Source organism: Gorilla gorilla, chromosome 19, assembly GCF_029281585.2.
Source record: "Gorilla gorilla gorilla isolate KB3781 chromosome 19, NHGRI_mGorGor1-v2.1_pri, whole genome shotgun sequence".
Lineage (NCBI taxonomy): Eukaryota > Metazoa > Chordata > Mammalia > Primates > Hominidae > Gorilla > Gorilla gorilla.
The window spans coordinates 54,303,564-54,318,071 of NC_073243.2; the positions used below are offsets into that span (position 1 = coordinate 54,303,564).

General features: G+C 45.5%; 1 protein-coding gene across 1 annotated transcript in view; it reads right to left on the reverse strand.

Annotated features, from left to right (window-relative positions):
• Window positions 1–327: 327 nt before the first annotated feature.
• IL31RA (interleukin 31 receptor A) overlaps window positions 328–14,508 on the reverse strand; it is a 71,078-nt gene continuing 56,897 nt past the window's right edge. Inside the window, exons 12-15 of the mRNA XM_031003371.3 lie at window positions 12,447–12,587; window positions 9,554–9,647; window positions 8,198–8,279; window positions 328–6,479 (exon numbers count right to left, since the gene is read on the reverse strand). Coding sequence (XP_030859231.3) covers window positions 6,003–6,479; window positions 8,198–8,279; window positions 9,554–9,647; window positions 12,447–12,587 — 794 coding nt within the window. The 3' untranslated portion in view covers window positions 328–6,002. The remainder of the gene's footprint in view (window positions 6,480–8,197; window positions 8,280–9,553; window positions 9,648–12,446; window positions 12,588–14,508) is intronic.

The following is a 14,508-nucleotide window of genomic DNA, read 5'->3' on the forward strand; positions in this document are numbered from 1 at the left end:
GGAGCCTCAGTTTAGATAGCTGAGTAGGTAAAACTTTAAGACAGGGTCTTGCTCTGTTGCCCAGGCTGGAGTGCAGAGGCACGATCTTGGCTCACTGCAATCTCTGCCTCGCGGGTTCAAGTGATTCTCCTGCCTCAGACTCCCGTGTAGCTGAGATTACAGGTGTGCACCACCACGCCTGGCTAATTTTTGTATTTTTTGTAGAGACAGGGTTTCAGCATGTTGCCCAGGCTGGTCTCAAACTCCTGACCTCAAGTGATCTGCCCACCTCAGCCTCCCAAAGTGCTGGGATTAAAGGTGTGAGTCACTGCACCTGGCTGAGTAGGTAAAACTTTAATATAGAAGTATAGTATTACATGAAAATAGTATAGAAGTATAGTATTACATGAAAGTAGTATAGAAGTATAGCATTACATGAAAATGGTATTATGGCTTTTTTGTATGAAAGGCCCAAATACAAAAGCATTTTAAAAGCTGTTCCTATTACCATAACCATGTTTTCACACTCTACTTAATAACAGACTTCTCATGCACATGCATTACAGATTGCATCCGTAGGTGGTCCATGTGTGGAAAAGACCACATACCCAGTCTTCAGAGATGGTTCTCTTGGGGCCACAGATTCAGTCTTCCTAGTTGGAAAACTCTGCATGTCCTTTCTAATTTGCATAGACCACAGGACACCTTTCTCGCATTTTAGTCCACACTTATATTGAAGTTGGGCAGGAAGAGAGAATTCTAGTCCTAAAAATGAAATGCATAGTACAAGTATCTCACTTCCCTTGAACAGCCACGAGAGCATTGCTGTCAGCAGGTTTTGCCCTCTTGTGGAGTTCTGCCCCTCCCCTGCCCCTCGCTTCTCCCCAGCCCTTTTCATCAGCACACGGCAAGCGTCTTGGGCAGCACAGCCCTGCATAGAGCTCTGTGTCAAGGGCTATTGTGGCCTGGGGTCTCTTCCAGCATGGATTGGAGCTGTTTGTGCTTCGGAGCAAACTCTCTCCCCACTGACCCCAGTGTCCAAAGGGAATGAGGACTGCTGTTATCCTTAGTCACACTCCACTCTTCAGGAACCGCCCCCCCACCAACAACAATAAGAGTGCAAGACACTGACCACACTACACATTTTGATTACAAGTAGGCTTGTCAATAATCAACATTTACGTAGAAACAATTAACAAAATACACCAGTGTGAAATTTCTTTTTCAAATGCCCTACAAAAACAAGTATTTTAAATAGTCAACCAAATGGCAAAGTCCACCAGCTGTGCTAAGGGCCTACTGAGTCCCTCTTATTTCTAGCAACTCAGCTGGTCTGTCAATGTCCCCAGGAGCACGGAGGCAGAGAACATTCTGTAATGTCAAAACAGGGACATGGCAACAATAAAAAAAGTTTGGCTTCACAAGGATTAAAGCAACACAAATAACTATAAAGTTTCATGAACTATTCCCGATAAATTGACAAAATCAAGCTCACAGTGGTAGACAGCTGATTCTCAGTGGAAAAGGACAAAGGATCCGTCAGACATGTCTGGTGATACTGTAAATCAGCATAACCTTTGATGGGACACAGTCACGCAAAATGTGACAACCATAAAATTCTGACCAGCAATTCCACTTTTGAAAACAGCCCCAAAGAGACAGGACAAAGGTAAGAAAAGATAAATGTTTATCGCATTTGCACTCTATACTAGGAAGACCTTTAAACGAATCCTATCAACCAAGGGATGCCTTAGCAAACCACACCATGCAGGCCCGCCATGGGGTTCTTCATGGATGTTCAAAATGCTTTGCTCATGCATGAATTTTTATATATGGGAGAACATAATGTATTCAGTATGATTTGCAATTAGCTGAAAAACGTGTACAGGTGCACACAGATCATGTTAGGAGTCAATTAAGCATGACAAATAATTGCTATTTAAAACTCTTGGGATTACTGCTGTAAAGTTGAATTTAAAACAAATTTTAAATTAGAAAAAAGAGGGGACACCTAGAGGGGAGTCTCACCCATGTGAACACTGTGTGTGGATCTAGAAGGCAGAGGGTAGTTCAGGCCACAGCTTCTCAGCCTCAGCACTGCTGACATTTTCTGCCAGATAATTCTTTGTTGTGAGGGCTGTTCTGCGCATTGTAAGATAATTTCCAGCATTGCCGGCCTCTACCCACTAGATGCCAGTAGCACCTTCCCAGTCGTGACAATCAAAAATATCTCCAGGCATCACCAAATGTCTGAGGTTGGGAGGCTGGGGGTCAAAATCACTCCTGTTGAAAAACCACTGGTGTAAGCCACCAACTCTCGACCTTAGCTATGGGAAGGGGACAGGAATTTAGGAGGGCTGGTGGGGAACCAGTAAGTGTGTCTGCGCCCTTCAAAGAGGGCAGTCCTTATTTGGTCAGAAATTCAGAATGACATATCCTGATTTCTTTTTAATTTGCAGCTAATTCAAAGTTGAAACATAGTGGCAGTCTGAGTTTCATGTCTGTGGGTTATGGTAGGCGTCCACAAATTTTTTCTGCAAAGGGTCAGAGAGTAAACGTTTTCTGCTTTGTGGGAAAAACTCTGTGTTGAAACTACTCAACTCTGCCTTTGTAGGGGCAAGCCGCCATAGGGAATAGGTCAACGATGGGCACGGCTGTGTTCCAATTACACTTTGTCAACACTACGTGAATTTCTTGGACTTTTCTTGTCACAAAATGTTATTCTTTTTGTTTTCAACCATTAAATAGGTCATTATAGCTTTTAGTTCATGAACCTACAAAAACAGGGCCTGGATTTGGCCCGTGGGCCACTGCCCTGGGTGGCAGGGTGCCTGCTGCAGCAGGAGTAACTAGGGGCGTGCTGGAAATGGGGACAGAATCAGACTGGGGTGGACTGGCCAGCACAGGCTTTCCTCGCACACAGAGCATCAGCAGAGCAGCCGGAGGGATCCACACTGTGGGCCTCTCCTTTTTCATCTCTCCCCATCTCCTGCCTCCTCCAGACCCTTGCGTGGTGTTTTCACACCGCTGCCTCCCAAGACACCAGAAGGAACTTGTGGTCTTTTTATTTAAGCCACAGATTGGTTTCTCTGCCGTTCTTTTAAAATTTTCTGCTCTTACTGTTAAAGAAAGGCCACTAACCTAGCTGTCTGCATGGATCCCAGGGTCTCAGAAAACTGGTTTATCCATTTTTAATGACCTTGCAAAAACACAAGTCTTCCTGTTTGTGTCCTCACAATGTCTCTGACAGTAAACAGGGAAAACACAGATGGCCTTCCCCAGCCACAGAGGCAGTCCCAGGTGCCCAGAGCGGGGACAGTTGGTGACTCGATCCAGGAGAGGAAGTCACCAGCGCTCTGAACTCTGAGGCTTACAATCTGTGAACCTGCTCAGGAGAGCTGAGGTGTGGCCCACCAGTGCATTCTGGGGACTCACAGAAACAGCTCCTCTCACCTAGAAAGAAACAGAGCCACCATCTTCCCACCCCTCAAAGATAATAAAACCATGGAAAATGATCAAAGGAGGCTGATGGAACGGGAGAAAGGAATGAAAAGAAACAAGAAAAAAATAGCAAGTGTTAAAAGATGAGAAGCTCTGGCAATGGGGGAAAACAAAGCACAAGATAGGGGCAAGAGGAGAGAAAGGAAAGAAGAAATGAAACAGGAAGGGCTGGGTGGGGATTTGCAAATTGTCCAGCAGAAGACGCTTCCGGCTTTGATGATGAAGGAGCAGGGGCCAGAGGGCAACATCCTTATCTCTGGAATCCACTCACAGGAGCCATTGGGGATCCATTTTCTCTCCCATCAAATTCTTAGATTTTAGGTTCAAAAGCTTCATCTACATCCAGGTGTGAGACAGACAAGTTTGGGAGAACTCGTTCCAGGCTCTCCTCTCACCTACCTCCCACAGAATTTGAGAAAATTCCCCCAACTACAGGTGGGCAGGAGGGTTGAAAGAACAGCTGTGGGGGTACCCGTGCCCTCCCCCATCCTCGGGCCAAGACAGGAGGCAAGGCTAGAATCTCCCCATATGTTCATGAATCTGAAGGTGGGGTTGCCAAAGGCCCCATCTGGAACTCTGGGGACAGTGGGCTCACAGAAGAGCCCACACCACAGAAGGGGTGGAGAGCAGGGAGAGCAGACATCAGGGGCGGCATGAGAATTGGACGCATCTCTTTTGTTTGGTCCCTTCCTACACCTGGACTTGAGTGCAGGACAATGGGACGGGGCATTGCCCTAGAGTCTTGTTCCCCAGTGCCCTGCCTTGGGCCTCCCTCATTCCTTGGTGTACCAGAAGTCCCTGTTCCGTAAACCAGGAGTACTGAGTCCTGGGTGGGTGGTGGGGGGGTGGCTGCAGCCGCTGGAGATGTTAATGAGGACAGAGCTTTGAGAGAGCAGCCACACCTTCCTGTGCCCACAGTAACGAGGCAGCAATTGGCTAAGGTAAGTGGTAGGTGACCCAACAGGGACAGGAGGGACCATAGTAAACACACGAGGCCAGAGACAAAACCACGGCTGGACAAATACATGACCCAGAGGACGCCACTGAGTGACCAACTCTGCCCCATGGACGCTGCACCATTGAACATCCTCGGCACTCAGAGCCAGTCCCAGGCAGGACAGGGGAGGGCAAAACCCCAAATGTGACTGAGTCACAAACCTACGGCAACTCAGAAATCATCATACTGGGCTGAGGTTACTTTGAAGTGTCAGGTCTCAGGCTAGCAATTAATTTTAGTTTTAGGAAAGTAAAGTGATGTTTTGCACACCTGAGTGGGAGGCTTACAAAGTTCATGCCTGCAATCCTAGTACTGATTCCTCAAACTCTCCTAGAAAAAATACCATCAGCCTTCCTGGCTGGCAAGTGCTGGGTTCACTGCACCTTGGGCCACTCACTCATTGCCTCACCTGCCCTGATCTCACCAGGCTTCTAGTGGCCTCCCACAAAGGTCAAGGGAGTCACAGCTGACTCTGTCACTATAGTTACAGGAGGAGCCCAGTACCATCTCATTGCTGAAGCCAGCAATCCACACTTTCGTGAAAGGCTCCACTAACCGTCACAAGCTCTGTGCTCAGCTAGAGAAAAGGAGCAGAAGTCCTCCTGTTGGGGCTGCAAAGTTGCTAGGCATTGCATGTTCCCAGGCCCTGCCCTGCTGCTTCCGGGAAGAGGCCTTTTAAGTAAGCATTCCTGGGCTCTGAACCAGTGTGAGGGGCCAGCGTCCCTATATGACAACCACTGCAATGTCAGGTGCCTTTCTGCTCCCAGGCTGGGTGCTGAATAGAAGGGCAGCAGCAGCTGGGAAGTGGCCCCCTGGAGACAGGACAGAGCTGCGCCCGGCAGCGTACATTCCCCAGGGCCCTCCCCCTTCCTTGATTTTTTAGTAGTCAATGCAGTCTAAATTGAGGGTGAGGATTCTCAGGTGCGGTGTTGCTACAGACACTTGAGATCTAAGAGGATGTGAGGAGCCTCAGACAACCCCTTAGGAAGGTCCACTCCACCTCCAGTCCCAACTATGGGGAGACAGGAAGGCTTCAGGGCTACCTCGTAGGGGAAGACCAGAGCCCAGGCTCCCACCAGACCACCCAAGAGCCAACAAAACAACTGTCCTCTGGCAGCAGGGAAAGGCCTTCTGGAACTCTGAGGCTCAGCCCTAGCAAAGGCTGGGACCATGACCCAATTCCTGGGAGGCCAGATATGTCCACCCTGGGGGTCCTTTGGGCTCAGAACCTGGGCCCTTCCTCCAAAGTCAATCTGTCAGGAGGCCTCGGTGAGAGCTTGGTATCTGAACAAACGAAAAGGGACTGCTGTTCCTTTACAAAACTCGGGCTTATCACCATCCCTTCTTCCCAGTACAAGGTCGCATCTGTGCCGACCAAGTTCAACTGGCAGCTCAGGGACAGGGGAAACTTTAACCTAGGCAGGATGTGGCAGGGCCAAGCAAGCGCTGCATGCCGAGTCTTGACATCTTCTCTGGCAAGGGCCATCCACACTGAGGCCCCGAGGGTCTCATGCTATGGTCGCATTTAGACTTCTCCCTTGGTGTGCTCTGGAAGTTTTTCAGACACAAGAAATTCCCTGGCTGTCACTGAATTTTTCAAATATGGATTTGGGGCTCCTTCCTCACACAGATGATCTGGTACTAAACTTTGACCAGAAAAGAGAAGCTGCTCTTTGGCTTCCGGGCAGGTCCCCTCTGGCATCCTCGAACGTAGGTATTGGGATTTTCTGGGAGGAATCTCAGGTGAAACTGGGAGCTCCTCAAAACTTTTCCCCAGGGGACAGTCAGGCCTGAAGAGGTAGGTCACATACTCATTCTTTTCCCCTCCTAAATTGTTTTCCTGACCCATTCTGGCTTCATCTGTGAAAATTTCTTGCAGAACATTCCCAAAGTTCACCACCAACTTGTCAATCACCAACTTGTCACTGGGGGTGGAACATGGTTTTAAGATCCTGTCTTCTGTGTTCACAGAGTCATCAGACTCCTTCAGGTTTAGCTTATCCTGGAAAAGAAAAAGGGACATCCCAAGTGGTCATTTAGGAGTCACATATGACATAGCCAAAAACTCGTCAGGCTTGGGACAGCAAATGCCCACCTCTGGAACAGCCCCCACCTTCCTCCCAGGCCCAGAAGTGGTGGCCAACCCTCTCTGCATGCCCTTCCACAGAGCTTGGAAGGAGTGGCACATTTCCTGAGAAACAGTGCCCTGGATTCAAACAATTTAAAAAATTTATTTATTTATATGTATATAATTTTTTTTTTTTTTTTTTTTGAGACAGGGTCTCACTCCCGTTGCCCAGGCTGGAGTACAGTAGCATGATCACTACTCACTGCAGCCTCAACTTCTCAGCCTCAGGTAATTCTTCCCCCTCAGCTTCCTGAGTAGCAGGGGCTACAGACGCACACCATCATACCTGGCTACTTTTTTATTTTTGTAGAGATGGGGTTGTCATGTTACCCAGGCTGGTCTTAAACTCCTGAGCTCAAGCAATCCGCCTGCCTTGGCCTCCCAAAATGCTGGGATGATAGGCATGAGCCGCTGTACCCAGCCAATTCAAACAATTTCTTCTGCTAGAGTGTGCAAGGCTATTTTCCACACAATCCCATGTTCACAAAACCCCAGTTAAGATGGAAGAACTAAAATTAGAACTCTTAGGGATGGAAAAACCACATCATAGAGACAGACTTGTTCAACCTCACCAGAAAATCAGAAGTGGCCTCATGGCAGGGACAGTGACTTTGTCATTTGTATCCCTAGGGCCTAGCCCAGCACCTGGCATGTAGTAAGTGATTAATAAGTGCCGGCTCTAGAGGCCCAACCTACGGATTATTCAAAAAGCATGTTAGTTATCAGAGAGCACTGCCTATGAATCCATTTACTCTCTAAATGACATTTAATAAGCAGGAAAGTAAATGGGGGTATAAATCAGTCCAGTATACCGGACTGATAAGAGGAGGAAATAGAAAGAAAGCCCATTATAACAAAATGCCCATGCTCAAAAAAGACTTCTGAGTGGGAACAAGGACTAATATTTAAAATTTGTGCATCAAGGAAAAACTGGAAACAGCCTTTCAGTAACAAGGATTTAAAGGTTATATTTGATTGGGCTTGTTTCTACGTAAGCAAGAAATTAAACCTTAAAATTTCCCTAACAGTTTTCCACTTAAAAATTTATGCAAATGGAGGGTTTCTAGTTAAGGAATACTCACTAGAAAACCCCAATGCCAGTTAAATAAAGCCTGACTCTGACGTCCCCAACCTGAGAAAAACAACCTGAGGCAGCCTCAGACTGCCATGCCCATCAACATTCCCTGGTGATATTTAGGCAGTCTTTACATTAATGTGCTCTTGGCTGCTTTGTAAATGGCTTCAAATCCTATAGCCAAGGTTCCTCTCTCTCTAACTAGCCCATCAGGTCAGGAAGGGTAGGGCCAGTGTCTTTATTTTGCAGCATCCTTTATGGGACCAGTTCCACCTGGGAACGCACTGGGTCCTCATGAGCCTGGTGAAGCCCTTTCCCCTCGTCAAAGCATGAAGTCAAAGTCATTCCAGGAAGGCTGAGTCCATCTGCCCTGCCTGCCATTCCCTGAGACTTTTCAACTCCAGTTCTCTTGATGTGAACCTTGAAAAAAGCTCAGCCTAGGACTCTTTCCCCATCTCCATTCACCTCGTCTACCTCCCACGGCAATGATTTCCTTAATAAAAACAGGAGAGTTTACCTTGAAATCATCTCCACGCCATGTGGCTATACTACTTTCAGCAGGATTGGGAACGCTGGGCCAACACAGGTGAGTCAATTTGCTAATGAGAGAGATTTTAAGATGGGAATTGAATCCAAGAAGCATTAGCACCATATGGCTGAGTCAAAAGAGTGAGGCTGTGCTAAAGGGAATTGTAAGGTTCCCTCCTAAATAAGGGCACGTCTGCCTAATAGAACCTGGGAAAGTGGAGTTGTTTTGTGGTGTGTGTTGGGGGGTGACATTGCAAGTTCTCTGTGGGATGTGATCAAAGGAGACTCTCCCCATACAAAGCTTATCTTCCCCTCTCTCCCATCCCAGCATCTCCATACCTGGTCCCAATGCTGTAAATTGCACCATCACAGAGTCATTCCTTTGAGGCTTATCCTCTGGGAAGGACAACATTTTATAAACCTTATAAGCTACCCACACTTTCCTGCAATGGTTCTCCAAGTGTGGTCCCAACCAGCAGCATTGGGATCACCTGGGAACTTGTTAGAAATGAACATTTTGGGGCTTTACCCTAGAACAACTGAATCAGAAACTTCGGGGGTGAGGCCTGATTCTGATGCATGCTAAGATCAAAATGATTACTTAAGTGCATAATGTACAAGAATCTATGCTGGTGGCTTGGTTATTACCTACAGTTGGTAACTGAGGTTGATATTAGCTTGACCATTAACTAAGTGCAGCTGCTTGACAGAGATGACTCACAACTGTCTAATTTGGAGAGACAGCTCAACCAGGGGAGGACCATTAGGGTGCCATAAGGCTCACTGCAGAGAGAAAGTGTAAGACCCTGAAGACATGCTTTCTTCCCCACAGTGGCCAGGGCAAGCAGGGTAAAGGCCCCTGCAGCCAGACCCTCAACACTGCACCACAAGCAAGCAATAAGCTTGCACCCACAGATGACTGGCCAGCACTCCAACACCGTGGAGACACTGCTCCCCGCTCTGCCTGAGACAGAAGCTTGCAAGAAGGCCTCTTGCTGCAGCCAGGGGCCCTGCTAGACACTGAGAGAAAGGGTCTGCTCTCCAACTCAAGTCTCAGATGGCAAATGGAGCAGACAGAGCCTGTGGGGCAGCTGGCACTCTCCTGGCCTCAAAAAGGCCTAGACCTGGGCATAGAGCTCTGGGAAATGAAAGTGCTCTTGCTTGATCAGAATTCCGATGAGCCACTGAGCGTGGCCTTTAATAACCTCAATAAATACGCACCAAGTTAATAAATGAATGAACACCCCTTAATGGTAGAGTGCCCTCTCCTACGAAGCAACTATGATGACTTCAACCCCTTTTTGTCCCTGATTTTTAAGGCACCCACTGTTGTCTGCAGACTCACTTGGGTTTTTTGAGACCATATGCCACTGTCAGGATAATGAGAATAAGAAGGCCTCCACCAATCAGAGAAGTTATGAGGATAATCTCAAAGACACCTTTGAAAAAGAAAGAACAAAAGTCAGTAGTGAGTTCCTCACCTTCTTGACAAAAATCAATGATTAACTTTTTCTTCTAGTAGCTTCAGCAACACAATGTCTTATTAGTTTCTTTCAGTTAAATTCAATTTCTTTCTACTAAAAAAACCCCAGATCAGGAGTTTGAGACCTGCCTGGCCAACATAGTGAAACCCCGTCTCTACTAAAGATACAAAAAATTAGCTGGGTGTGATAGTGTGCACCTATAATCCCAGCTACTCAGGAGGCTGAGGCAGAAGAATCGCTTGAACCTGGGAGGCGGAGGTTGCAGTGAGCGCTGATCATGCCGTTGCACTCCAGCCTAGGCGACAGGGCTAAACTTCATCTCAAAAACAAAAACAAAAACAAAAAACAGAATTTTGTGCCTCCCCATCTAGGTGTCTTCCTGGCAGCATTCATTCCAACAGCATTCATTCAGTGAATACTTATTGAGCACTTACTTTTTAATTTTTATAATTTTTTTTTGAGATGGGTCTCGCTCTGTTACCCAGGCTGGAGTGCCCTGGCATGATCATAGCTCACTGTAGTCTCGAACTCCTGGGCTCAAGCAACCTCCTGCCTCAGCCTCCCAAGTACCTAGGACTTACAGGTGGAAGCCATCATGCCCAGCTAATTTTTAGGCTTTTTTTTTTTTTTGAGATAGAGTCTCTCTCTGTTGCCCAGGCTGGAGTGCAGTGGTGCATCTCGGCTCACTGCAACCTCCGCCTCCTGGGTTCAAGTGATTCTCCTGCCCCAGCCACCCTGGTAGCTGGGATTACAGGCACGTGCCACCAAGCCCGGCTAATTTTTGTATTTTAGGCAGAGACTGGGTTTCACCATGTTGGTCAGGCTGGTCTTGAACTCCTGGCCTTGAGTGATCCTCCTGCCTTGGCCTCCCAAAGTGCTGGAGTTACAGGCATGAGCCACTGCGTCCAGACAGCAACTTTAGCTAAGGTGTCCAAGGAAGGAGTGAAATTCAAGCTGATCTTAATAGTGAGAAGGATCCAGCCATGCAAAACCATGGAGAAAAGCATTCCAGGCAGAAGAAACAGTGGATGCAAAAGCTTTGAAGCAGGAACAAGGTAAGGAAGATAAATAGAGGCAGAAAGCAGTAGGAAAAATGAGGTCAATAAGGGACAGATGATGAAAGACCTTGAAAGTTATAGGAAGGAGTTTGGATTTTCTTTAAAATATAATAAAAGTCACTGTGGCTTTTAAGCAGAGAATTCAGGGTTTGAAACTCTGGCTGCTGTGTGGAAAATGGATTATAGAGGATCAAAAATGGAAGAAGGGTGATTTATAATCTATAGACCAGGGTAGGAAACTTCTAGGTTCCAGGGCTGGATCTTGCCTTCATTTAACCCTTGGAGAAAACTCCTTGAGCTGATGAAATTTGTGCCCAGTGTTGCAAAAATTCAATACAGCTTTAAAAAAATTTAAACAGCATATCAAAAAGAGTTCCTAGAGGGCAATGTTAGTCCATCAAAACAGAATATGTTTTCTCTGTTAAAAAAACATGTCATACTCACATTTTCCAGAGTCATAAAGCATTTTATTCTTGAAAAATGTGATGCATAAGAGGCTTTCAAGAATATTTCAAGCAATTTTTAGCTTGCCTCAGTTATTGCAAAAACTTGGCAGTGTTCCTTGATTTTTAATCTAAAAAGGGTTGTTCATTCTTTAAGACAGTTTTAGTACGTACTTAAAAATCAAATCTCTGTCACTCAAGGACTTAGCAAAATTAATATACATCTGTTTCTCCCATTCTCCTTCCTTCTTTCTGCTTCATCCCCCTCCTCATTCCATCTGCCTGCCTCTAAATATCTCCCTTAACCAGCCATCATATGAAGCTACATTTTATTTTACATTATTTGTTGTCTCTAGTAAATTTTTCTTGCTATTTTTTAATGTAAAAGCGGGTAAGTTAAATATATCATATGTCTTTTTGCTCAAAAAAAAACCTCCACAAATGATGAGGTTAAGCCTCTTCCTATGGGTCAGTAGTCCTGAGTTAACCAAGGTTTTCCCTTGAAGGCCCTGTTGTACAGTGATATGGTTTGGCTGTGTCCCCACCCAAATCTCATCTTGAATTGTAGCTCCCATAATTCCTACATGTTGTGGGAGGGACCCAGTGGGAGATAATTGAATCATGGGGGCAATTTCCCCCATACTGTTCTCATAGTAGTGAATAAATCTCATGAGATCTGATGGTTTTATAGGGGGAAATCACTTTCACTTGGTCCTCATTCTCTCTTGCCTGCCACCATGTAAGATGTGCATTTCACCTTCCACCATGACTGTGAGGCCTCCCCAGCCACGTGGAACTGTGAGTCCATTAAACCTCTTTTTCTTTCTAAATTACCCAGTCCCAGGTATGTCTTTATCAGCAGCGTGAAAACAGACTAATACATACCGTAACCTACAACATGCAGAAACTGGTGACTGTGAATGGGGAGACAGCCCTGAGACAGGAGCTGGTTTGGTGCTAAGACTGAACTTGGCATTAATTTGACACCTCCTCCTCCAGATGATTTGTGGCTGCCCATGAGGAATGACCAAAATGACCAGCATTTCCAAATTCGGCTCTCAACTTGCCTGCTCTTCCCTCCCGTCTCCTCACCTATATGCTTTCCAGGAAGGTTGGTGAACAGAGAGCAGGATGGCAGGGCACTAGGCACTGCCCTTTCATTTGGCTTCCTCCAGCTTTTGGCAGATGTCATTTCTCTCTGATGTAAGGTAAACATGAGGGAGAGGTATCTAAGGCTTGAAGGAAATACTCACTGAATGACAATGTCTTGAAATTTATGCTGGTCCCGTTGGTTCCCCCAGCACTGGTGCTGGCCATGACCTGAACAATGTAAGAGGTCTTTCGTTTCAGGGACTCCAGGCCGTACTGCAAGATGCTGGAATTGACTGTCTTGGCTAAAGGAAAAATACAAAGGTCAAACACCACAGCCAAACCAGACTGAAAATTGTGTCCCAGTAGCACCAAAATAAGAGCATTGGAACCTGTGCTTCCAAGCTCAGCTGTCTCATATTCTGACCCCTATTCATGTCCTGCTTAAATATCAAGATGGATCAAGGAACTCAATATAAGAGCTAGAACTATAAAAACTCTTAGAAGACAGCATAGGATAAATCTTCACAACCTTGAATTTCACAATGGTTTCTTAGATATGACACCAAAAACACAAGCATCAAAAGAAAAAAATAGATCAAGCTGGACTTCACTAAAATTCAAAGTTTTTGTGTATCAAAAGACAATATCGAGAATGAAAAGATAATCCATAGAATGGGAGAAAATATTTACAAATCATATATCTGATAAATAACTTATATCCAGAATATATAAAGAACTCTTATAAATTCAATAACGAAAAGACAACCCAATTTAAACATAAGAGAAAAGATTAAAAATACACTTCTCCAAAGAAGATATACAAACGGGCTGGCTGGGCACAGTGGCTCATGCCTGTCATCCCAGCACCTTGGGAAGCTGGGGCAGGCAGATCACCTGAGGTCGGGAGTTCGAGACCAGCCTGACCAACATGGAGAAACTCCATCTCTACTAAAAATACAAAATTAGCTGGACGTGGTGGCACACGCCTGCAATCCCAGCTACTTGGGAGGCTGAGGCAGGAGAATCGCTTGAACCTGGGAGGTGGAGGTTGCAGTGAGCCAAGATCGTGCCATTGCACTCCAGTCTGGGCAACAACAGCAAAACTCCGTCTCAAAAAAAAAAAAAAAAGAAGATATACAAATGGGCAAAAACTACATGAAAAGATGCCCAACATTATTAGTCAGCAGGGAAATGCAAGTCAATGAGATAACCACTACATACCTACCAGGACAGCCATAATAATTTTTTTTAATGAAAAATAACACGTATTGACAAGGATGCAGGGAAATGAAAACCCTCATACATTGCTAGTAAAAAATGTATAGTGTGGAGTAGTCACTGTGGAAAACTGTTTGGTGGCTCCTCAATAGGTTAAACTAGAATTACAGTATGATCCAGCAATTCAACTTCTAGGTATATGCCCCAAAGAACGAAAAACACAAACTCAAACACATATTTGTACACAGCAGCATATGTTCATAGCAGACATCTGTTCATAGCAGCCCTATTCACAATAGCCTAAAGGTTGAAACACCCTAAATGTTCATCAACTGATGAATGGATAAACAAAATATGGAATATCCACACAATGGAATATTATTCAGCCATAAAAATGAATAAGTACAAAATCATGCTATAACATGGATGAACTTTGAAAACATGCTACATGAAAGAAGCCAGACACAAAGACCACATATTTTATGATTCTATGTATATGAAACATCCAAAATAGGCAATCCATAGAGAACAAAGCAGTTTGGTAGTTGCCAGGGGCTGTGGGAGGAGAGGAATGGGGAGTGACTAATGAATGGGTATAGGGCTTCTATTTGGGCAGAAATAGAAGAGTTCTGGAAATAGTGGTGATGGTTGCACAATATTGTGAATGCTTCTAATGCCACTAAATTGTACACTTTCAAATGTTTAAACTGGAAAAATATTTTACATGTATTTTACCATAAGAAAAAATTATTTAGCCTAACCAAGAATCCAAGCCTTGCCCAGTATTTAAGATGTCAGGAGAAAAGGTGGACTGAAAAACAAAAGCATGATTTGGCAGGGGCAGTAGAAGTCATGGTGACAGGGTCTGTTCCTCCTCACTCTTTAAGCCAGGCACGCCATTCCTGGGAATGATGGTCGGGGAGCTCCCAGGAGGTCAATTCAGGGCCCAACCACGACAAATTATAACAACTCCTTCCATTTCCTCAGGACTCTCCTCTCAGGTAC